We start from the raw sequence: 26,783 nt of genomic DNA, 5'->3' as shown, positions 1-26,783 counted from the left end.
TAGAACTAGGGATTATTTTCTGCTTCTTAGGAATTCATTTTTTTCTGTATAGGAGAAAGTGATTATTACCCGAGCATCTGAATACTTGGTGACTTGTAAGTCATGTGGCATACTTGAGCTACATTTTTCCAGAAGTTAGTTATTCTGGAATCTACTGGAGGCATGTTAATAGAAAAGCTTAAGATCTGAGTAAGGCAGTTTGTCATGGACCAGCTTAGCATGAATTGAAAGAAAGGAAGGTTTACTGTCTTGGCAACCGTAAAGGCTATGGTGACCATCTATGCAAAATTTTGGTGTTTGAAAACCTTGTGTAACTCATTACCTTATGTCAACAGCCTATTCACTATTGCTCATTACAGTTGGTTATTATGATTGGCTGCAGAGTACAGCTTAGGGCAAAGGCTGTTAAGTATAATTTTTCTTTGCCATAAAATGAAACTTGATACTGTCTCTATTACCTCCTTTAACCTTTTTTTCCTCCCATGGAAAAAGGTGAAATATAATTTTCATCTGTCTGGGTAAAAAAGGATCTGTTTTGTGCCTTGTCCATATTGTAAGGACTTCAGGTTTTATCAGTCTGTGTATTTAGTTATAATAACTGGATGAATCTGTGGTGCTCTTAATTTAAGTGTCATGTTATACAAAATGGGAAAGAATTACTTTAATTGTAGTTGTTTTCCCTCTGAAAACCTGGAATGGTTTACAGAACTGCTCAATGATGCTAATCTAAAATTTCTTTTCTGATTTATTAAACATTATAGAAAGCACTTTCTGTGGCATATTTTCCTTTGAAAGATGACTGAATTCTGAATAGTTTTACATCCTTGACAGATACTGACACTGTCAGCTATCCAACAAAAGGCTTTAACTGTGTTAGATGTTATAGTTACACACTAAATTCTGTGAAACTGAGTAGACGCTCATGAGAATTATTGAGTTGATTGATGAATAAAGTAAAAGAAGATCCTTTCTTGTCCATTCTCAGGAACTGTGGGATGGCTTATAATACAGGATGTGTTTCCTGTAACTCAGGAAATAATTGTTCTAAGCACAGTAATTACCTTCTTAAAAATAATACAATGTTATTTATAGTAGGGTTGATCTGGGTGAAGGTTTCATAGATCTCCATGTATTAGTGAATTTAGTCCAAAAATTCACAGCTTAGGCTACAGCCCTTCACTTTTTTTACTTAGGAATAAGCACCACTGAATGTAATATGACTTACTTTTGAGTAGACATCTATAGGTTAGGGTGGCTGCTTCAATCACCAAAAGCGTGGACAAAAGATGATACAAATATGCATACAAACAATGTGTGCTGATTTACATAGCTGAACATTTAGAAATGTTTATAGTATTTTAAATGGAAATACAAGAAATTGCAACATAATGTGCAAGGCTGTGACCAGGTAGCCTTGAAGCCTGCATGTTCAGCCTGCCATCCTGATGCTAAGTGTTGAATGGCGAAGTTCTTAATGGTTCTCTAAATAGAGAACACCACTCTGTAAATGCAGATACATGTTCACCTACTGTAGAATTGCACTTCGAACGCTACTTTGGCTATTAAAATGAATGGGTTAGCTCCAGAATGAGTTAGTCTTAAAAGCACCTTTTCCTCTGTGTGCTTTGCTCCCTTGTCCCTTGCTCGTTCTTCCTTTTCTGTCTCTGCGGTGTTACCATTTGCCTGCTCGACCGAGCAAGTCAGCCCCAGCATCTACTGTTCCTTGTCACCACAACTGTTGCTTGAGTCAGAGTGAGAGGAAACTGAGCAACTTGCTGGCAAGGGTGAAAACAAGGAGCAGGTCCAGGGAGCTCTTATCACTGATCTCTTGCTGAGTTGCAGACCTGGGTAGGTACCCAACCATGCCAGCTTGTGATGTTAATGGCCATAGTTATTGTTACAGCATGGTGTGAGGGACAGTGTGCCAGACTAGAATTAGGAACATCTGTTTACAAATCCCTGCCCAGCTGTGAAACTTGATTTGTGCTCTTTGACCAGTCAATATTTCTTATCCTTGCCTGCTCGGTAGAGTTGTTGGGAGGATAAGAGGGTGGGGGAGAATGTGAATAGCATCAGGATTTCTTAGAGGAAGGGTGAGATAAAATTAAGTAAATAAAAAGTAATTTATTAACCATTAAAAACAGGAAGAGTATTAAAGACACACACACACACACACCCCGGCTGAGCAATTATTGAAGTGATACTACCCCTTGAAGAATATGGCAACATGTCATGCATGAGAGGGGGGAAAAGATTGTATATGTTTGACTTCTTGAGTGAATGGATGCTCTTGAACTGCAGGTGGAACAAAGTAAATGGTGTTTTGAAGCTATCTAAGTATATTCTGTCTTTACAGAAGAAGTGATAACCATGTGTGGAGACGAAACATGCCACACAAGAAGGTGAAAATATAAGGTGTTCTTAGTTATTTGCTATAATTTAAGTAAGAGAGAATGGACCCTTAGAATAGGTTAGAATAAACAAATATGTTTGTGATGCAACGCACATAACACACCATTCCAAAAACAAAGAAATGACTGCCCACACAGTATCTGGTTTTTAAAGTATTTATTTAACATGGGACATTTCAGTCAGAAACACCAGCTTCAACTGTGATACAAGTATGTTACAAACCCATTGTAAACTGAACAAAGACAAATCAGGAGCAAGTACAAACCTCAATGAGGGAAGAACAATTAGTGATCAACACCTCTATTCCACAGCCAATCAAACTATTCTTAATATCAGTCATGTGCTCCTTTTATCTTTTTAGGAGAGGTCTTCCAGATGTAAAGAAATTACGTTCCAATCACTCTGTTTTAGAAATAGCATACTTAACTATGCGTTCTTCCTTATTTTCTTCACAGATAGGGCATTCCAGTGTCCAGTATTTGTTGTCATACAGCTGAGACTTCACAGGATATTATTGGATCAACACAAACAACATTTGCCTTAATGTTATGCTGATCAAGGATCTTTGGGCTTCCTATGCAAATATATCAGTCAAAAATGGGATTTCCAAAATAGATGGTCCCCTGGTATACCACACTCTCCTAAAAGTCAGCAGTGCTAATCTATAACCATTAGTTCATGTCAGTTTTACTTCCTTTTGTTTTGATTACATAGCATAATTAATTGGAGACCCCCTCCCCATAGCTTTCAGAACCATGTTCTCTGACTTTTCACTAGCACTTCTGTGAACTGAGTTATAGTTCAATAATATATCTTTTTTCACAGGCTTCTTATACCACTTGTATAGATGCCTGTTAGGATATAGATTGCACTTCCAGAAAAAGGAAACCAACCATCTACATCTGGCTGCTCCCATCTTAATTTTATGCCATGCATTTCATCTTCCTCTTTATCAACTTCAATTACTGTGCATACTATAATTATACTGTCATCTATATATTCATAATACAGAAGAATGTCACAGTCACTAGTGTCTTTCAATGGATTCCATATATGCAGTAACCATTAATGGTGCCAATCTATTTCCCATTGCTAAAGCACATTTCTTTGAAAAATATTCACCATTAGAGTGAAAGGGATTTCATTGTAAACATGGAGTTATTGATCCATCAATCTCAATACAGAAGACATAACATTAATCATATGGTTTTCTTTTCAAAAGTTCTATCAAACTGTATCTTACTTCTTCATTTCCCTCATTGGTCTACTGTATTTCAACATCAAAGCTTTCCATATGGATTGTGTTCACAAACTCCATCTGATGTAAGTCATCCAATAGTTGCTTGGTGTTTTACAAATGAGGCAGGGCACAATTTAACAGATGGTTAACATAACTGAAATTAGCCAACTAAGTCAGTCTGCTGTTCCATCACAGCCAAAGATAATAGGTCTTATTATACATGTCATTGTATCTGTGCTGTTTATCATATATTCCTCAATCTGACGTGTTTTTAACAGCAAATAGATAACAAGGATTGTTATTGTCCTACAGTTGCTGTAAATAGTTATTAATCTTCTGCTACCACAAGTGCTTTTCCAAAGCATCCTTATATTTTTTGCACTTACTCAAGATTCAGCCACTGATAAAAGAATATATGTAGTGAGGTCACTTATGTGTAACAAAGTAATTCTTTTATCTAACTCTTGACTCATCACAACAAAAATCTTGTCTTTTCACTCACAGATATTCTTAAAATGCTCTCCTCTTGGAGTGCTTTTGATCGCCTCAATGCAAGGCTTTGATCTTAATTATCACTCTGGCATGTTTTCTCAATCTCAGATATTCTGTTCATTTTGTCAGCTACCAGCATCGTGAGATGATCCATAGCTCAAGAGACTAGGGGTGCCATAGTTCAAACTTCTGAACAGGACAGCACTTTTCCAGTTGTTTCTGAGAGCTGTCATCCTTAGTAGACATGCCCTCCCTCCATTCAAGAGTTAGGCAATGCAGCCCATTTGCCGCTCCATTCTAATACGCGAAGTCATTTTAAAGGTCAGTGCAAATGATGCCCCTAAACCAAGAAAGAGCCTGATCATTGTCTTTCACTGCTGCATTTCCAGTGGCTGCACACCATGCTTGTTCCTTTTTGCCTTCACCCTGTAAATTGCAGCCTGTTTCAAAGACCTGCTTGATCAATTCCTCATCCTATGGGTCCATGATGTTATTCCATGCTCTTTTCTGCACCCATCTTAAACCCAAGCCAGTGTGCGCATGCACATATATCTACATGTATTAATTGAAAATGTATGCAGCAGCTCTGCTGAATTAAAAATGGTAGTGAAGATACAGTGGCTAGTCAAAGAGTACCCCTGCAATTCGTAGCTGAGAACGGTTCTGAATGAGATTTTCCTTTGCCTAGCCTGGCATTCTATCTGCTACACCATAATTGTTGATGAGAGAGCTAGTAAGAGTAATTTTACCAATCTAAACAAAAAGAATAGAAATTTTGCTGCCCAAATGAACTTTCTTTATCTCCTTACTCATTAGTTATTAACTATACCCACCACCATTTCAGCTGTTTTGAAATATGGCAACTACGGAATACATACAACAAAGTAGGCATGCATGCCCAAGTTAAATGCACTCTCTGTTGACTCAAAATAAAGACTTCCATATTATCTGTGCACCTGCCTTTTTTTTTTAATAAACAGTAGATCCAGGACTATATTGTATTAAGGAATAAAAACTGTGTTAGCAACCAGTTGCAATCATGGGTATATCACCTCAGTTTCTGAAATTTTTAATTTTTTTTTTAAACTAATGATCCATTAGATGAGTAAGAGCAAGAGACTTTGTGATGAACTTTGATTTATTTAGTAGTAGAATATTCTGAGAAAGGAAGGAGAAAACAGAAGTTTACTGCAAGGGTAAATTTCTAGATCACAAATATAAAAAAGGGGGAAAAGTTGAGTATTTGTGTTTGTGCCCATTTGACCTACAGCTGGAGCAAAGATGTTCTTGTGACGTTAGATGGAAGGACAGAGAGAGGGCTGTGGCTTGTAGAGTAACTGTAGGAAAAATGAGACGGAAAGAGAAAAGGTGTGGGGATGCAAGGAAGGAAGGAAGCGCGTGATGTAAGTGCCCCTACTGCTTCTCTCTGTTCTACAGTCTTTCTTCAAGAATGTATTTTTTTTTCTGTTTTGTCCAATCACATTCAAATATCCAAGAATAGGAAGTTTTTAAAACAGTCTGAGTTTATACCCTAGCTAATTTATTTCTGAATGCTGTTTCGGAAGATGACTAATACAGACCAAAAGTGATTCAACAGGTAATTCTTAAGCATACATTTCTGTCTTAGGTGATGCATCCCATTGCAGATATTCTTATCTCTTTTGAGTTCTTGAGACACATAAAACTTGAAGTGGGGGGATACCATTCCAGTTAGATTCAAATCCTAGGTTTACACTGACATCCTAGATTTAGATTTATGCACAGATCACCCTGTGTGTGGCCCTACCAGACAACTCAATAGCTGTTCTTAAGACCATCTTAGCCTTTAACAGGAAGTAGGAAAAATAAAGCTATTTTTGTGCTGCATATATAAAAAGAAAATGTACTTCTCCGAAATACTTTTCATTTTGCACAGCTGTGGATTTCTTTTGTTTCATTTTAGAAAGATGTTTCTTGTTAGGCGTCTAACAGGTCTGTCACTGCTATTTAAGGTCTGGGGAAACTATTTATTTCCAAGGATCTCATTACACCATTTCTTCCCCATTCCTCCTCACACTGTCTTAAAAGGCATTCCCAAGACCCAGATGTTTTACTATCAAAGATATTTTCCTGCAAATATATATGGTTACTTAGCAAAGCAGCACAGGCAGTTGAAGCTACTCAGAGCTGCAGAAAAGGTTACGCTGCTGACTGAATGCCACTTTTTAGAAACCTATTTGTGATTGCATCAATATGTGTATTCTTTGTGCAAGCTTATAGGTCTCAGCTGCTCATATATGAACTTGGATGGAGATTTAAGAGAGAGAGCTTCTTAGCACATATCCTGCACATTACAACTGACACACATAATACAGTTTGTTAACACAGCTGGTCATACAACTACAGTCAGCACAATCAGTGGTAATCCACAGTTCATTGACAACCCATACACAGTCCATATATGGGACAGGTATAACAATAAAGATGTATTAGGCAACTACATCTTTTGTTCTTTTTTATTTAAGGGTCTGCACACATCCTTAGAGTTAAAAAGAAGAAGAAAAGATGTAGTTGCTTGCTATTTGTTTAATGTGATATCTAGTTTGGGCCTCAGTCATATGGTATGTTATCTCCTAACATACCAACATGAATTCTATTGTGGATGACATTAAAGCAACTATTTTATTTTTATACTTAATTGTTCCTTCTTTCTCTCATAGGGAACATGAAATAGTCTATCAGCTTTATTTGTATGATCCCTTTTGGACTCTGCTCTGCTTTTTTCCTTAAGGTCACTCCTTATAATATTCCTGCCACCCTCAGGGGAATAGATGCTTCATCCAGTAAGCCATGTCATGTATACCGGATTGCCAAGTGCATTAGTTTTCACTACTTGTCCCTGTGCTATGGCCAGACATAGCTGGTGGCAAGAGAAAACTCCATGGGGACTTCTATTCAGCAAGCTAGTACAAAAAACTCTGCATGGCATACCTGCCATGCGGAAGATACCTCAGGCAGGCTTCCCAGAGTTGCTGTATCTTGAGAAGTGGTCGTCCTTAGTTACACTTTTGTTTCTTACCTGCTGTGACAAATATGTTTGAGAACCCCAGAGGTACAGATAACATTTAGCATGGGATACCTTAGAGGCCATCGACATATTATTCCTCCTAATTTATTTTTTACTTCATGATATGCACAGGACTCATCTGTTAATTGTGAAAGCACAATTGCATCTAGAATGGTATACCTCCTAAAACATTCAGAAGTGGATCCAACACCAGTTTTTGATTTCTTAAGAGAAATATGATAAAGTTTACCCTTAATTTTAAGTACTTCTTCTCTGCCTGGTATATGTTTCCTGGAAATCATGTACTTCTTCAAGAATCAGTTGCCTTTTGGTAAATGAGAAGCCCTGTTGTGTTTTCAGTGTAAATTAAAACATCAGAGTAAAAAACCCTATTCTTTTGACAATTTTACCTTCTCGGTTTTTCTCACTATGAGTATTCTGGTTTAGGGGAAGGTGTTGTCTATATGATGTTTCCAAACAGTGGTGATTTTTTGAAGCAAGTGAGTTATTAGTTTTCCTGAGACAGGAACTGCATGACCTAGGAACAGGAGCTGCTCTGTGCTGTCCAAAGAGAATGTAAGACATGCTAGAAGCTGTCACCTGGTTGGTCACTGTATGAACAGAATGCTGGAGCTGTTGGAATTTTGTGTGATCTAACATGGCTCTTCTGATGTCCTTAAGTTGGATGTTTATGAGATAGGCAGCCAAAATTGAGAAGAAAGGAGATATTGACATGTCTTTAATGAAATGGACAAGAAGACAAACCTTTGACTTGTACCCTCATATACAATCAAGTGATTTCTGCATTAAACACTTGTTCTGATGCTTTATTTCATTTCATTCCTTCAGCTCAAACTGGTGGTTCTTCTTTCATTTGAAATGAGCAATTAAAATACCTCCTACTATCTACTCCAGAAATGGAATAGAGGCTGTACAGAAAAACAAAAGGAGATTCTCTTCTAAAAGGCCATTGATTTAGTTGGATTGGTTACATATATTTTCAAAGACAATGTAGCTCACAGCATGACATGGTTCCATTGCACAGGGAAGCTATATTTTCAGACACAGCTTATAAACTAATCAGGCTCTTGACAGGTGGGGACATTTTCAGCTAAGAATTCTTTGTCCCTTTCTCCATTTGAAGACAGCATCCTGCATGAGACAGAGGTTATCATGCTTTTCAATTTCTTCGTAATATTAAAATAAAGGTGCTTCCCTACAGAGGACCCAATGCTCATGCCAGATGTAATCTGCAGTTGACGTCCATACATTTCCAAGCTTACAGTGTGATTCATGTCACCCTTCCCTCGCAAAAAATGATTTGAAAAATGTATGCATTTTAAAAGGTGCAGAAATAATCAATGGGTGTAATTGTATATATTACAATGAAGTGCATGACTGATATGTTAATACATCAGTAAAATGTGTGCTAAAATATGTCCAAATTTTTGTAGAATTTGCAAAAGCAAAGCTTTCAGTCTTGATACAGACACAACTTGGAACAAGCTTTGAGGTGGGAATGAGACAACCTTAATGAGTTTTAGTTTTTCTGAATCTGTACAACTGTACTCCTAGCCCTCTCAGTGAGAATGCATTTTGTAGCCATTCCACCTTTTCCTATTGCCTTATGTTTTCCGTGATCTTCCCCATCTTAGTAGTCCAACTATAGGTACTTGTCACAATGAAGCACTGGGAAGTCACCAGTCAGCTGAAGCATGCAACACTCAGTTCTGCCTCTCATTTACATCAAATCTAGACTTCGGTGCTAAACCAGTGACTGAGTTCAACAGTGGACTGGATGAGGTCCAAGACAGCAGTGCTATTGGCAGATGATCTATCTGACAGATTAGATGTCCATTGTCCTGTCTTGGATAGGGTCACACTTCTGCTAAAGGACAGGATCTGCAATTTGGGAGTGCTCCTGGCCTGGACACAAAACCCTCACTGGAATCTCAGGTGGACTGGGTGTCCAGGAATGCCTTTTTTCAGCTGCGGAGAATGCAGCAACTGTGGCCTTATCTGGATAGACAGAACCTTACCGTGGTTACTCATGTGCTGGTAACATCCCAACTAGATTACGGTGATGTGCTCTATGTCGGGCTGTCTTTGAAGATGTTCTGGACAGTTCAACTGGGACAAAATAGGGCTGCACGTCTGGTGTCAGGGATTAGTTCATGTGCCTGCATAACTCCTATTCTGTGCAAATTACAGTAGTTACCAGTTAAAGCCTGGATCCAATTTAAAGGGTGTATTTTAACATACAAGGCCCTAAATGGCTTGGGAACTTGTTACTTGAGGGACCTCCTTTAGGCTACTAACAACAGAAGCCCCCATTGGGAAATACTCAGTCCTAATTTCTAACCTGGTTTAAGCCAAATGTGAATAAAAAGAATTCAGTATTTTCTAAAGCTGTAAAATCCAATATTGTGTAACTATACATACATATATGAATCTTCCATCACTTTAATTTAAGACAATCACCAGAATCCCCCATGCTGTCTTACTCACTGGACCCACGATAGCAGCAGATATGCAAAGTACTTCGCATCAATCTCCTTCCTTATTTTATATCAGCAAAGAAACAGGAACGTGTTGCTTTCTTTCTTCCATTAATGAGAATGACCCATAAGGACTTGTTTTATTTCTGGTTACTAAAACCCGAGGAAGATAAAAGAACAACCAAGATCTCGAGAAAACAGAGAAGCTTGCTCCATCCAGGAGGGACACCACACACTTTCCACTCAGCAGTGCAATCTCCACTTTCCACTTTTCTTCTACTCTATCTTCCTTTTTTTTTCTTTAGAGCAGTAGCTCAGCAGATATTCACATTCCATCAGATACGGAGAGGTAAATCACAGCATTTTCTTCTATTTTCCCTCTAAGTGACTCATACCCCAATTATTCTCTTTTCTCATTCCTTGATATTATCCACTTTCTTCCAAACTTCTTGCCTTTTCTCTTCGTAAAACCTTGTCACAATCACACAAGTATGTTTCTCCCCCATTCAAAGTGCCAGGCTGCAAGTTCTTTCTTCCCACAACTCATGTTTCCTTTCCCAGAATCAGCACCCACACATGCAAATCTATCTCACTAGGAGTGAGACACCTCACTGCTCCTTGAGGTGTCACACTTTCTTCATCACCCCTTCCTATGAATACTCAGCATCACCTTTTACTTTAAATGCTTGTTACCTTCTCAGCTCTGATTCCCTTGATGCGTGCTTTTAATTCATTTTAAATTCTGCTTTAATAAAAGAAAGATTAGTTTTCAAAAACTTCGTTATAATCTTTTACTCTTTCAGTATCAGGTTTTCCTAAGTTGTCAATGTTTATGTGATTGGTTTATATATATGTAAAATACATGTCTATTTAAATTAAAGGATACTTTCTAACATACCCTTAAATGGACCTTAAATATCTTGTTACTCCTATCTGCTTTTTTGTTGCTGATATTGGTCTTTGAAATCTGATGTAGAGAGATGGCCCAGCTTTCTCAAGTTGCAATCACCCTAGATAGATTTTTCAGGTTCAGAAGAAGAGGCAGCGGTGGGCAGATAACTTGCAGTTTCAAGGTTACAAAATGAAGATACTCAGACAAAGCATGGGAACCACCCTGTCTTGAAAAAAGAGAGAGAGCGATTTCAGAACTGCATGGGAGGAAATTCAGTGGGAGTTCCTTGCCCCTGTAAGATGAAAGAGGAAGCAAGTAGACCAATTGAGACATGTCCAATGTTCTCATCATCTAGCCCTCAAGCAACAGAAACAAATCCTGAGGGTGGAGTCAGAATCTTTCCAAAGAGACGGGTAAGAGCGGTGTTTTAGTGCAGGTGCAGCTCTTCACATGGGCAGACACTACTCTCATAGCTCAAGTATAGTGTTAATTTGATGTATGCTGTTTTGTAACCTACAGAGCTCAAATTAAAAAAAAAAACTGCTTTTAGATTTTGGCTAAGTCTGGTAGAGAAAAAAAAACGGAAGAGACTTACATCTCAACATCTGTAATAATTCTGTGTTTTTATCTCTGCTGGTCTGGATTTGGATGTTTTAATGCTTCCAACTTAGAGTTTTATTCATTTCATTTATAAATGTTTTACTTCTAGGTAGTTCTTCCAGGTATTGGTCAGGATACTGTAAAATTCTCTGTGCTGGGCAGATGTGTTTTGGAAAAATCTTTGTGCAGAACAGGATAGAATTCTTTGTGCATAGATAGATCTTTCAATTTCTAACTCAAGTTGGAGGAACCAGCAAGAGCCCTCTGGGTACAGTGAGGACTTCCTGCATATTGTACAATTTTACATCATTTTATATTATTTTCAAATTCATATTTTGCCTAGTCATATTTACTTATCTATTATATGGCTATCCCACCTTCTTTCCTTCACGAAACCCAAATGGTTTGCATGATCTTCCTCTCCCTCTCCATCTTATCCTCACAATGACCATTTGAGGTAAGATAGGATAATAGTCCGTAAGTGGCTCAAAGTCATCACCTGTAGCCAAGTGACCACTGGAACCCAGCTCTCCTGAGTCTCACTTATGCTACGCTGTTGTGCTACACCAGCTCTTCATAGCAGCCCATCTACATCTTAGCACAGTGGGTCCCCACTATGTCACTGCATTAAGCCAAATGTAATAGCGACTCTGTCGAAGAGCAAATTTTGTTGAGGGATCTCCAGGGGAGGTGGGGGGGGGGGCTTATGGAGCTACAGGGGAGGAAAGAAAGGAAGCTCCAACTGCAGGAGCAGCTGTCCATTGTGTGATGCTTGATTCCTGACCAGCTATGTACCTCCACACATCAGAGACACACATGCCATTTCCCATTTACCTATGTCCATGTGACTGGTTATTTCTACAATTATTGGGAACTATCATTAATGCAGACATGGAAAGAGGAGTCTGAATCTGATGCTCACTCCATCTGTTTCTGTCATGTTTAATAGCATTGGCCACATTGTAGCTGCCCTGCCCACAGTTCAGTTTGTGGTTGCCCTCAAACAAAAGATGCAAGTAGGTAAACTTGACTTCTTTTGGAGTAGTTTGGTTCTCACTTCCTCTTAGAACAATTATACTTGCCTGAGAACTGTGAGTGCAGAAGAGAGAAAATATGCTTTTTTTCCTACATGACATAATCACCCTTTGTGAACACTGTTCATGTCTGTCTCATCTTTCCTGATAACTACAAACTACATATGAAAAAGAATTCAAGCATACAAAATAGTTTAAAAATACTTCCCCACCCTCCACCTCGAGCACTAAAGATTTTTTTTCCTGGTACACTTGCTCTGTAAATTATGTTTGAAAATGAAACATTAGGAGGAAACCCACTGTAATTCTGTGTAGAGAGCTGAACTAATCTGGCAAATCACACTTTGGTTGACTTGGTGCAGGCTTAACCTGTGTTGTATTTAGGGTAGGTGTCATAATGTGGAATGTTTGGATTTCATATCATGGCTTCCCTTGTTGCTTTCAGGTTTCTCCCATTCAGCCTTTACATTTGGAATAGAGAGTCATATTAGCCAATCCAACATCAATGGAACACTAGTGCCACCTGCTGCCCTCATTTCCATACTTCAGAAAGGTTTGCAGTATGTGGAAGCAGAGATAAGCATCAATGAGGTAAGTGTCATTGCTACTCTGTGGAAAATGCATTACTTGGCTGCAGATAATAGATGATGAACGGTGTAACTGTGTCTGTTTGAATTAACTCGAACCTTTCAGGTCAGGAAAACCCAAAATCACTTCTCCCTAATAGAAGCCATTTTGTTGGTGGCAGGAGGCAATTAGTTAGAAACCATGGTCTAAGTAAAAGGAGAGAGCTGCTGCTGTTGCTAATCTAGACATCATGAACATGCCAGAAGAAGTGCAGAACCAAGATAAACAAATGGAAGTGGGAGTGCTGAACTTGTCTTCTCAGCAGAAATAGCTCAGCTGACTTCACCTACTCCTTCCGTTCCATTGTGACTATAAGTAGATGAAAGCATTTGGCTTACCCAAGGCAGTTGGATTCTGGGTAGCACTTGAAGGAAAAGGTTAAGAAGCATTATATTACTTAAGTATTGTATATAGTTGGTACAGGAATGACCTGGTGAATAGCCTGGGTCGCAGTGGTGAATCTGGCATCAAGGGCATTTAATTTCAGTTGATTTGGGGTTGACTTCTGCTACTCTTGTTGGTGACTGAGAAAGCAATAGTGGTTAATTAGTGCAGTGGTGATCTGGGAGTCTTCAGATACCGGATAGCTGATTTTAGACAGTGGCACAGGGCTGACTCAGAAGAAAGTTAAGTGAATGATGTTCAGCCCATTCTGGAAAAGCTTGTCCTACCCCTAACAGATTGGCCATGCAAGGGGTAGTAATTGATCGGGCATTATCCCTAGAGTCTCAGGCAGCTTTGTCTCATATGCCAGCTGTGACTGTACCTGGACCATTCCATACCATACCATTGCCCATTTTTTAATAACTTCTCCTTTAAGCTCCTTGTTTTGCATTATGTGCAGGGCTGCCTTTGAAAAATGGTCCAGAAAATAGTGTTCATCTGTTACAATCACATTACACTAGTGCTTTGTCTCTTACCCTACCTCTCAGTCCATTTCTGCATCTAGTTTAGTTATTTATCAAACTGATATCCCATCCCATAGACAGATGAACCCAAGGCCATTTACAGTCATATAAAGACCCAAACCCCAAAAATACCACAACAGCTAATAGATTAATGCAACACTACAAATGCCATCATATTAAAATAGTGCAACATTGAAATTTGAAAATGTCATCAGTAAAATTAATAACCAAAGCAGAGTATTAAAGATTAAATGACCATTGAAAGGGGAAGATTTAAACATGCCATTTAAATGTATTCTGTGAAGATATCAGGTAGATCTTTCTGGGGGTGGAAAGCAACACAACAGAACAAGGTCTTTTCCTGGAATGACCCATCATACCATTATGTGTGGGAGCAGCTAGGAAAGAGCATCTAAAGATGATCTTAGATGAATGGGAAAAGGTACTTATTCAGATATATTTATCTTTTCCTATGTTGGTGAAATTTATTATGCTGCAAATTATAGTTTCTCATATTATGTGAAAAGTTGTCAGCGTAATTATATAAATATAGTTAATTAACATTAAATAAATAACACATACTTCAAAGAAATATTCCAGAAGTGTTCTCAGTTAACTAGATAGCTGATAAGCTGGGAAAGAACATGAGACTATAAGTGACAATAAGGTAGGAAAAAGAAACTGAAATCACTATCAGGAACTATGAAAAAATCCAGTCTCAGAGCATGGAAAAAAGCTGACCAAGACATTGTTTGTCCTCTCTGAGGCTCTGCTCTAGGGAGGAGGGTTGGTGAAGGCTTGCTTATCAGTCTGGGTTGGGTTGTCGTACCCTGAAGGCCAAATGACTGGAGTTCAGTTGACCCTAATTATTTCTTGCTGGAGGGATGGTACCTGCCTTCTTGAGATGGCTAGATAGTCAAGGGATTGGAGAGTGACTGATCAAAGGAAATCTGCCCAGCTGAAAAGAACTGATAGCTGACAAGTCAGGAGGTGATTGGTGGGATGACGGTTCCCCCACTGGGAGAAAGGGAGAAAGATTCCCCTTCTATCTGAAGTCTTTGTATCCTTTCCTTCCTCAACTGACTAAGATTGAATTGGATTTCTGCCTTACTGTGCGGACCCATTGCTTAGGTGATGTAAGTAGGTGGATAGTTTAGCATTTTACTTAAGAGTTTTGCTTTAAAATTCTGTACCAAGGTAATCTTAAGTAAGCTATTCTGTATTTGACTTTGCCTTTTTTCCCTTTCCCTGTTTTTAATCCTTTTAATAAACCTTGCCTTTCATCCCAAAATTGCGTGCTTAGAATTCTATGGCTTCTCTCAGTGCTAAACTCAAGTTACTTTAGGCTGATTGGCTAAGCTACCTAATTTAGTATTGTGGGTAAAGCCTTCTGGGTTCTAGTCTGGAGGCATAACAGAATAAGAACCGAAGGCACCCATTCTTTCTAAGTGGGGGAGTCACATACACATTCTGTTGAGAGGGGTACTGGTTTGAGACTTTCTGATTGTAACATCCCGTGTAGTTTGTTTTATAAGAAGACAATAGTCCCAAGAGTGTGGTTACTCTCTGTGGAAGGCCCGCAGCAGTGTACCTTTCTCTGCCCTAAATAGAGCTTCTGTAGAGCAAGTACAATCTGTGTTTAGTGTGGACTTTGAAACTCCAGCTTCTGCTGTCACCAGGACAATGTCTTGTTCTGGTGCTAGATTAGAGTTGCACCCATATTCCTGATCCACATGGGGATCCAGATGGTTTGAGGTTCTCCCTGCCTTAAGCTATATTGTATGAGTGAAAGAGTGGGAGCTGTTTTAGTTCAACCCTGTATATATTACAGGTACATTGGGCAAACTGACTCTCTTCTAAGCCCTCTCCTTCATGAGGGTTATTCCCTATCTGGTGGTGATGTTTTCTGTATTTGAAAATGTCACTTTCAATCTGTACATCTTTCAACAGAATTCAATTTCTCAATGCCACCTACTTGTTTTTCAAATGGATTGTATTTTTCATGTAAGCACATAAGACAGGTAAACCAATGAATGGGTGATAAATAGAATATATAATTTAGATGACATTGGAAGCTTTCCAACTACAGGTGGAGCTTTTGAGAGATGGTTAAGTACATATTAAAATGCCTCAGAGTTTTGTGTATAAAAATATTGCACAGACTGTTCATTTTCATAATCAGAAAGAAATTGTGGTAGTGGGATGATGATGATGCCAGGGCACATCGGGGTCTAAGCCAGTGAAAATGGCAAGCTGAGGATGGGGCTAGAACCAAAGGATCTTAGTTGGCCGAATCTGAATGTTCCTTTTTTTGGCTCTGATACTGCCTTCCTGGCAAAATACAGATACTGTAGATTTGTTGAACCAGATGCCTTTTTGTACGGTGCTGCTTTGTGGGTTTTCCTAGGAACAATTCCTTCACATCAAAAGCAAGATGAAATATTCCGATGAGGGAACCATTCCTCCTTTGTGGGATAACTGATACAGAACAGTCAATAATTAAATATAGATGATCCAATAAGTTTAAAGTTACATGACTGTATTAAACAGGAATCAAATTACAAAGAATTTTCAACTGTTTAGAAATATGTGCCTAGAGCTTGTCAATTCTTTGCCTGGCCAGAATGCAGCAATAGATTTACATCTTTCTGAGCCATGAAGAAAGTGGAATACAGTAGAATTGTTTTACATCTCCATAGATATCTCCATTAGACATTTGGAAATGGAGCACACAATCCTGTTTTATCAGGACTCCTGATTGTGCCAAGTAAAGCTGACACAAGTAGAAAGCTATTCTCTGCTGGAGGTGGTAGTAAGCAGTATGGAAAAGCTGGGGATTTGGAGGGTTGGACTGGCCAATGCAAAGTTGTTGGGGAGAGGCTCAGCATGCTGATGCATTCTGTTTGGATAGCATACCTACACAGACCTAGAGCCATGGAAGGAAAGTAAAAAGAAAGGGAGCGAGGGAGGGAGGGGGAAAATCTGAAAATTCAGAGGAATAATCTCAAGTTTCCCTGAGGAACTATAGCCCTGCTCCAAAAAGCACCCATTCATCAGTATATTTGCTGATAGGAAGAAACAATGATCACTTTAATGTAGATCTTTATCCTTACAGGTTTTCTTTTCTCTGTCTCTGTCTTCTCTCTTCTCTCTTCTCTCTTCTCTCTTCTCTCTTCTCTCTTCTCTCTTCTCTCTTCTCTCTTCTCTCTTCTCTCTCTCTCTCTCTCTCTCTCTCTCTCTCTCTCTCTCTCTCTCTCTCTCTCTCACACACACACACACACACACACACAGAGAGAGAGAGAGAGAGAGCGAGAGAGAGCGAGAGAGAGCGAGAGAGAGCGAGAGCGAGAGCGAGAGCGAGCGAGCACAAGTGCATTTTGAATGGTCCTGGCTTTAAACCCGTGAGAACTCTTGCTTTTTATTACCTCAGTAGCCAATAAACAATGTAGAATGATGCTGCCCCTCCAGAGAAATTTCTTCTCTGTCTTCTGTAGAACTAAACTATTTCAATATTCGAATTAAACGTAAATTTATCTGGCAATTAAAGGAACTTGCATCCAAACAAGCATGTTTGGAATTGTCTAAATTATTCTTTGATGAGTAGTTATATTATTCTTCTATCAGTTATTTCAGGGTGAAAATACTCTGCTCAGCCTGCTGTTGCCAGCAGTGGGAGACCATAAACACGTGATGCCATGGATCATTTATTTAGCAACTGCAAAATTGTTTATGCTTGGTTATTTTTACTTGGCCTGACCCAGATAGTTATTGCATCATCAGCTTCCACATGTGAAGAAAACTGCCGCTAGCTCAATTTTTAGCTGTAGATGAAGCAGACTTTTGCTTCCCCATAGCACCAGTACAGGAAGGAGAAGAGGCCAGCCACTGTATTCCATTTCACACTTCACTTGGAGCGTCTCTTGAATTGATGGAGTTGTGTTCAGGGTATCCCTTGGCTTAGCTGCCCATCTTTCTAAAATGATCCCTTTCTGACTTTCCATACCCCAACTTCTCCATGCAATGAAAAGGCCTTCTTTGCTTCCCGGCCATCCTGCTCTTTTGACACATACATAAATGTATCCCCCTTAAAATGAAGGCTTTGTCTTGCTCCTTGTTGCATTTGCACATGCCCATCACCTTCGCAGCACTGGGGGAATCGTTTGCTTGTTATTCTCTTCCTGTATTCACACCTGAACCTCATTTACTCTCCACTTCACAATGCTAAACCACAGGATCTTTCATGGAGTAGAAGAGTGGGAGCGTCAGGCTAGATAAAAGTGCATGGTTATATTCTTATTAATCTTCTCGGGAATGAAGATAAAATCCAGGAGCAGATTGGATAAAGGTCCCAAAATATCAGGTTTGATCAAAGCAGAGCCAAGGATTTGGGGGCCACGGACTACTGTCAATGCTCTTTGAACATGCATGATCTACTGTGTTGTTGCATATATCTGGGAGCAAACATCCAAGTTTTCTGAGTCTAGATGTATGGAGCCATAGGATTATCTTTCTTTTTGTTTTTATGTTTCCTACAAAGACCTTTGGTCCCTGTGCCCAGAGATTCTTCAAAAGAGCCTTCCTCTATAGAATGCCATTGCATACAGCTCCATAATTGTATTCTGCTTTGCATTCACTTGTGTGTAGTGTGGTCTCTCAAAAGGACCCAGCCTTCTAACTGTCTGTCTTTCACTCTTCTCCCCTCCACTGCTGCCACCCCGAAACACCTCTAGGATGGTACAGTATTTGACGGCAGACCTATAGAGTCACTATCGCTTATAGATGCAGTCATGCCTGACGTAGTACAGACCCGGCAGCAGGCCTTCAGGGAGAAATTAGCTCAACAGCAAGCTAGTGCAGCAGCTGCTGCCACCACGGCAGCCCCTACAGCCGCCACGACAGCAACGACAACGGCAACCGCTGTCCCACAGCAGAATACACCAAAGAATGGAGAAGCCACTGTGAATGGAGAGGAGAACGGGGCACATGCAATAAGTAAGTCCAAGTGACATTTCCTGTGAGTGTGCTGGCTGGCAAAGTTTTGTACAAAGTTTTCTACAAATTCTTTTTTTAAGCCTTCCAGTTTCTGTGGATCTAGGGAGACTTGAACATCTCTGGATTAAATCTCTTGAATTTCTGAAGCCCAGGGAAAGAGGCTGTACAGGATGTCATGGAACAGACATGTTATCACCTTTCTCTAGGTGTAAGAGTAGTAGACATTGTGCAAATATATCCAATTGTATCTAATTTGAGTCATTCTGCAGCGAAAGCCGAAATCAATACGTTCTTGGCTCAGGATGCAGGAGTCATGACACAAGGATTTGGATTAGCTTGGGGCAGAATTTTGATCTACTTAAAAGCATGGCCCAAATATGAAGAATCCATCTAAGTTCATGACCCTTGAAAATGATTACTGTGTGAATGCACAAACCATAGTTATTATATAGCCATTCTCTTACACATTTTAAGGCCCTCGTACACTGAAAGGTGTTAGGAAAGGGGATTAGGGACAATGGTCGTTATGCATTGCTAGCACTAACGGCCTGGCTAGGTCTGTCAGAGGTACATAGCTCCTAACCATGAAATAGACATAACCACAGCATCTGCAGTTTTAAAAATTTTGTTTGGAAAGCTCTGTTCTTGCATTTAGATAACTGGCTGGTTTGCACATCATGCTAAGTCACCATGGGTTAATTAGCCCTGGAGCCTAATGGTGTTTGTACTCAGGCATTTTGAATATTCAACCTTACAGCCATGGCTTTTTGTGTTGTGCAAAGGCAGAAACTTTGGGTTGTTGGCATGATTAACAAAGCACCCAATGTCTTACTCAGGAAATACTTCCTTTTGTGTTTATTGGCACCCCAATTTATTTTTAATACCACTTTGTCTAAGCTACCTTTTAATAGTATAATATTAATAGTGCTAATACTTTTTTCACTCTCTTGTGTTGGTGTTGAACAGTGCAGATAACAGTATTAGTAATCTTAGTAATGCAGTGCTCCTTAAGATTTAATTACATACACATTCTTCCAAATTCCACATTCTTCCAAATTCCACATTCTTCCTACTGTTTGGAACATTCCGCAAAGACAGCATGAGTGGATTTTCCATGCCCCTTTCACAGCCAAAGGACTTATATTAAAAACTCTTGAAAAAGAAATTTCCATGTCCTGTAATACAGTGGATTTATGACATGTTCAGTATTTGAGATATTTATGCATCACCTGCACGTGGATAAATAATTAGATACTTGGTCCTCCTTTACTGAAGTTTACGCATAACCATTTCTATTGATAGCTGTAGTACTACACATATTTTATATATATCTACTGTAGTGATTCAGTTAAATTACTGTAAGAAAACTATTTTTCCCTTTCTTGTGGTTTTCTTTGTTTTGGTAAATTTACATTAAAATTAATAATAAAGACCCTTCCAGAACCCATTGGCTGTTTGAGGGTTGTGGGTGGTTTGTTAATCATGCCAGCAGTGCAGCCTTGCTGGGTCTGGGTTCACACAACTGAATAAGCTGGGACTAAGGCCCAAATATGGAAGCAGGAGTCCATGAGTGCCACAGCTTATCATGGCATAAATAAGCCATAATAAGCTAGGTCAGTATATCTGACCTGATGAGAATAGGGCTGTTTATCATTTGACCAAAAATACGTATGTCAGCACACAAATAGGCAATATAAGGCAGGTTACAGGCTTGCATGTGTTAAAATCCTCACATAGGCAGACATGCAGTATGGTGGATAGAGACTTGGATGTAGGTGTATATGCCAGACTTAAAATTCCAGTGACGAGGTCTTCTTGGGCCAGTCATTCTCTCAGCCTGACACATCTCAGGGTGTATATAAGAACAAAAGGAGGTGCTGAAGTTCCATGGTAGAGCATCTTGCATGCAGAAATCCCTGGATGTAGAAAACCCTGCTGTCTATTGGGTCGATAACACAGGGCTAGGTAGACCAGTGGTCTCACACTGCAGCACAGTTTCTGGTGTTCCTACATTGCCACGTTGAGCCCTTTGGAAAAAATATATATTTTTGCGAATTACTCCCAACTCTCAATCACCCATACTGTTCCCTGCCCCCTAGCTCTCCCTCTGCTGTCCTCCAAAATGCCACTTGGCAGTCTCTCAAAATTAAAGCTTCTTTAGATGCTTGACTAGCCTGGGAATTACCCATGTATAAATAATATTTGGCAACCTACATTCCCCCATGGAATTCTTTGCCATTAATTGCACAGTTTGGAATGCACAAATGGGAACAGAACTTAATCACTCTGTGTGTGCCTTTGTGTGTCTGTTTAAAAAATGTTAATTAATCCCATCCTATCAGCACTTATATTCATATCACAGCATGAAATATAACCTGTTCAAAACTTGTTCTTCAATTTAGTGTTACATTTTCCCTAACCTTGGGAAGAAAAATCTGTATCTACGGAGCTATCATAAATGCACTGGATTTTATCCAAATTAAATGGGTTAATGTTTTAAAATATGAACTGGTCAAAATCACTGCTGAATAAGAAGCAGTGTGGTGTAGCTTTTTTAAAAAAATCTGAAAGAGATAGCTAACAAACCTTGTGGGGGGGCTGTTTCAGTGATGATGATGATGGTAATGATGATGATGTACCTAAAATGTTTGTATGTCCTGCAGATAATCATTCAAAGCCAATGGAAATTGATGGAGATGTTGAAATTCCTCCTAATAAAGCAACAGTCCTTCGGGGCCACGAATCTGAGGTGTTCATCTGTGCCTGGAATCCTGTCAGTGATCTGCTAGCTTCAGGGTAATTTCATTTTGTTTATTTGTTTATTTCTCTACCATCCAACAGTGCCCTGGTACAGAAAGGAGAGTAGATGGTAAAACAGAGTTGGTACCAGGAAAACCTCAGTGGTTAGTTTGTTCTACAACTGGGCAGCCGCCACTGAGAAGGTCCTCTTCATTGTTGCCACCCACTGAGCTTATTTGGAGGTACCATTTGAAGGAAGGCCTCAGATGCTAAGTGTAATGTCGGGGTATATTGCAGTTGGAAGAGGCACTCTGTTTACTACTGCAGTCAGGGCTTTATAGGCTAGAACAAGCACCTTGAATTGGGCTTGGAAGTGGATCAGAACCTGAAACCTCCCCAGAAAGAAAGCAATAGCACTGAAAGCCACTAAGAAGTCTAAGAGTATCAACAGGGTCATGGCCCTTGTCTCTTTCCTTACATGGGTCATTACAGAGTACAGTTTATTTTAATGCCAATCATCCATCTTGAACCCTGACTAAGATCCATAACTAATAGTTTTCACTGTGTTCAGGTTTCTGTCCTATATCACTACTGAATACTGATCTGAAACATCTCTAATCTGGATCTCCTGAGCACTCCTCACACTGTTTATTGGAACCTTGTGCTCGAATGTGCTCTAACACAGGGGAATTGTCCCTCTCTTGTCCATAAAGCAATTTAGCACCCTATAAAATTAACCTCTGCCTGCATGGATAACCCTCATTAGATTGCTGCCTGGAGCAGTGACTAGCTCGGTTCTGCTCTGCTTCTGAATATAATTGCTGCCGTCATTTTTCTTTATGCATGTTTTTAACATGTTAATTAGTGTCTGGGGCGTATGTAATAGCTTTATAGTTTCAAAGTCTGCTTATGTTGTTGCAGTAGATTATAAGTTGTTTCTGCTGTTGTTGCAGATCCCTTTTTTAAAAATCAGGCTAGTGTTATGCTGCTTTTTTAAAACACTTTCTGAATACGTATTTATTTGCTCTTGCTAGATCTGGTGATTCTACTGCCCGAATATGGAATCTTAACGAAAATAGTAATGGTAGTTCCACTCAACTAGTTTTAAGGCACTGTATAAGAGAAGGAGGGCACGATGTTCCTAGCAATAAGGATGTAACATCATTGGACTGGAATGTAAGTTGACTGATAAAACTTCTTAAGTTGTATTTGAAATATAGGGCAGCATAGCTTTCATACTTCTGCTTGAACCTGTTGTTGTTTTATTCTAGGCAAACTGTGATGAATGGGTGGCTTATATATGACAAAAATCTATGGGGTGCATAGGCACATGCACGCAGGTTGATCCATTTTGCTCGGTTTCAGGGCAAAGTACTTCTCTATGCAATTCTATGTAGTGGCCATTCCTTTGTACAGAAGAATGTAAATGTGAGGAAGGAATCTTGAAAACTGCTGTGGTGTGACACAGAAGTTCATGTGTTCGACTGGCACTGGTGATACTCACATGCTAGTTCCCAGTTGGCCATGAAGCTTACTCGAGTGACTTTGGGCTAGCCACTAAGCCTTTCCTACCTCACAGGGCTTGTCATGACTGTCAAATGAGGAGGAGAAGGGACATCTTATGTTGCTGCTGCCTTGGGCTTTTGGGAGGAAAGGGGGCTATATCAGTGTAAGAATTGATCATGCAAACATAGATGAATGGAGTTGGAAGGGATCCCTGAGGGATCCCTGACAGATGGCTGTCCAACTACCTCTTGGGTGCGCCCAATGTGGGAGAGCCAGCAACCTCTCTTGGTAATTGGTTCCATTGCTATACTGATCTAACAGTCAGGATGTTAGATCAGTATAGCAATGATATCCCCCTATCATATCAGTATAACTCCTGATATCCAGCTGGAATCTGGCTTCCTGTAACTCGAGCCTACTATTACACATCCCATATTCTGGCACGATTGAGAAGAGATCCTGGCCATCCTCTGTGTGATAGCTTTTACCTATTTACAAAGTGCTCTCATAGCTCCCCTCCATCTCCTCTTCTTCAGGCTAAACATGTCAAATTCTTTCTATTTCTCCTCACAGGACTTAGTTTAAGACTCTTGATAATCCTTGTCATTCCCCACCAGCTTGCTGATATCCTTCTTCAAGTGCAGTGACCACACCTGGACACAATACCCAAGATGAGGCTTAATTATTGGAGGCGAACTACTGCCTCATGTGATTTGAAAACTATACATCTGTTAATGTAGTCCAAAGTAGGATTTGGTGTTTTCTTAGCCGCATCACATTGTTAACGCCTACTCAGCTTGTGATCTACAAAAATTCCAAGATTCAGTATAGAATATTTAAAAAAAAAAATGGGCAAGAAGTCCTATCCTGCAGTCTTGCTCCAGGTAACAAGTGTGGTGTAGTGGTTAAGAGCATGGGACTGGGACTCAGAGGATCTGGGTTCTAGTCCCCGCTCAGCCATGGAGCCAACTGGGTGACTTTGGGCCAGTCACAGACTCTCAGCCCAACCTACCTCACAGTGTTGTTGTTATGAGGATAAAGTGGAGCTAATGTAAGTTGCCTTGGGTTCCTCACAAGAGGAAAAAGGTGGGCTACAAATGTGATGAAATAGAATAATAACAACAATCTGCAGAAAATAGGATATAATTAAAATCCAGTGGAAGCTGCATCAAACGTGATCAGACCCAGCATGCCACTGCCATGAATATTCCTTTGCAACAACATACATTCAATCACACACCAAGGTCACATGATGCATCCAGTAGATACCATGGGGAATTTCCAATGCTGTCACAAGAGTGCCTACTGGCAGAAAGGGGAACTAGTGTTGGCCAGCTGAAAACTAGCTAAAATGATTGCTTCTGGAAAGGAACAAATCAGCAGTTGCACTTGCGAAGATATTTCAAAGATAAAACAATGCTACAGTATATTCTCTTTTCCTGATAGCCACTGTCACTGGTGGTACCCAAAGGAGAACCTCAAAATTATCTTGGCTATTGAAGGGTAATATATGGGAGAAGGTACTGGTCAAAACCATTTAGGGCTTTAACGGCAACTTCCGGTGTACCTGTTTTATCACCTTTAAAGCCCTATCGTGTGTACCTTTATATAATTAAAGCTTTTATATCCCACCCTTCACAATGCCTCAGGGCAGTAATAATTTAGAAATAAGTACAGCAGAGTTCAACAAAACTTTCTTCAAAATGAGCAGCAGAGGATTGTCAGCTTAGCTGTGTAAGTGATGTCTTTCATTGAAAGAACATGCCCAGAGAAAGTAGGATCATTTCTTCTAGAGTGGGGAATCAAAACCCAGATCATTGAGTTTATATTAGAACAAAAGCTATATTATCAAAATGCCTGAGTGTTTTTGTTTTGATTTTAGTTTGTTTGATTTCTGAGGTTTGTTTGTTTTGTGCCAGCAAATTTTCCCATTCAATGAGATTTTACTATCAACCTTTACCCTTTTCAGAGCTTTCCCTATATAATTCAAATATACTATCTTATCCCTTGCTAATGAATGGTTTATACCCTTGAACCTAAGGCCTAACAAATTTATTCATACAATGCACTTTTACTTTCGTCTGCAATGAATTTCACCCCCCCGCCACCCCCCCATGCGCGCGCACACACACATCTTCCCAAGGTAGTGAGAAAAAAGCTTGTATCCTGTTGTTAACTGTGGTGTATGTCCACAGTTAACCTACACAGTTAAATGTGTAGGTAGCCACACATTTGCTGTCCCCTTCTCTACCATGGAAGGGTCCCTCCCCCATTTCCTCTAAGTAAAGTCTAAAACTCCCAGGGGCTGTGGCAGACAAGGCTATTTTCTGATTCTGATTTCACAGCTCTGGGAGAAGGCACAAAAGTGTGAATGACACATATGCAAACAAAAAGACTGGAAAATGAGATACATCATTAAAAACATTAGGGCATCAGTCTATGTAGCAGCCCCCATCATTGTCCAAAAGCAATTGCTGTTCCTTGCTGATGTTCTCATCCTGACATAGAGCTGTTTGCAACAGTGTAATTCCTCTGGCATAAATAATGTTGTGCTAGTAGACACTAAATTCTGAAGTACAGCCAATTTCCATTTATGCAGATTTTATGCATACAGTATAGGCCTTTAGAGCTACTGCAACTGGTGGCACATCAGTTTCTCCCACTAGCTATGCATTCGATTTAGGCCATCATAAGGATTTTAAACAATTAGATTCTGGGGCCAGTAACAATGCATAATGTTCATATATGCATTGTGTTTTTCCAAAAGGGAAAGTTCTTCACCTATACTCTTTCACAACAACCCTGTTAAGTAGAACAATATTATTATCCCTATTTTACAGATGATGGTTAAGCTAGGATATGATGGCCTACTCAGCAGCTGCTGACCTGGTTCATATCATCATGGGTTAATTAAATCACACCATTTTCTGTGCCAGCTTTAATATTCATCTACCAATCAGATTGAAAGGGTGTAGTTTTGTGACATTCGAATCCAGGCACTATATGGTAATCATGGGTTCAATAACCCTCAGATAACCAACAATTAGAAGTCAGGTTAACTGGGATTAAGCCCAAGTGCCCAGTTTTGAATGTCTTGTAGCAAACCCTGATTGGCCTAATCATGGATGGATATTCAAAAGGAACACACCCAACACCTGTACTGTGAATGTTGCAAGAAGCTTTAATCAGCAGGTCCCTCCATTATCTATAGTTTTGCTTTGTGAACATACAGAACAATTTTGGAAGGGAGAATGCATTAATCTGCCCTGTAGTAAGCTACACAAATTCCAGTTGTTCTGAGGATATTTTCTCCTCTGCGTGTTCTGCCAGAAGTATGATTCAGTCCTGCATCAGGGCTTTGTTGTTGTTTTCAGTAATATTCAAAGCCATGTGAAACCTGGCTGCTCCCTGGCTGAGCTTTGAGATAAAACAAGAGTCTTCTGGCTCACGCTCTTATATATGATGCAATACAAACTTCTTTTGTTACATGCTCATAATTACACATTAGAGAGTAGGCAGTAGTTTAAACTGTGCAATAGGTTAAACTGAGAGATAAGTGACTGGTCTGGTTACCTGGTAATTTAGCTGGCTAAATAGGAATTTAAACCTGTATCAGTATAAGTGGTTAAAGTAAACCCTGATCAGTGGTTTAAATGCATGACACATTATTTTCAGCATGGGCAACCTCTTTCAGCCAGAAGACCAATTCATTTTCAGAGAGGATCTAAGGGACTGCATTCCAGTGGTGTGTTGAGATGGTGAAAGCAAAAGGGGCAGGACATATTTTTTCTCAAAGC

At 39.6% G+C, this 26,783-nt stretch overlaps 1 protein-coding gene across 9 annotated transcripts in view; it reads left to right on the top strand.

Moving 5' to 3' along the window:
* Positions 1 to 26,783, top strand: part of TBL1X (transducin beta like 1 X-linked) — a 184,909-nt gene that overhangs the window by 144,763 nt on the left and 13,363 nt on the right. For all 9 annotated transcript variants that reach the window (XM_044432497.1, XM_044432469.1, XM_044432459.1 and 6 more), the window contains 4 exons: positions 12,660 to 12,805; positions 18,480 to 18,741; positions 21,405 to 21,537; positions 22,515 to 22,656. In XM_044432497.1, coding sequence (XP_044288432.1) covers positions 12,660 to 12,805; positions 18,480 to 18,741; positions 21,405 to 21,537; positions 22,515 to 22,656 — 683 coding nt within the window. The remainder of the gene's footprint in view (positions 1 to 12,659; positions 12,806 to 18,479; positions 18,742 to 21,404; positions 21,538 to 22,514; positions 22,657 to 26,783) is intronic.

Source organism: Varanus komodoensis, unplaced genomic scaffold (assembly GCF_004798865.1).
Source record: "Varanus komodoensis strain SLA01 unplaced genomic scaffold, ASM479886v1 scaffold1, whole genome shotgun sequence".
NCBI classification, from domain to species: Eukaryota; Metazoa; Chordata; class Lepidosauria; order Squamata; family Varanidae; genus Varanus; species Varanus komodoensis.
Note: the sequence above shows the minus strand (reverse complement) of the source record. Positions and strands in the feature narration are given on the sequence as shown.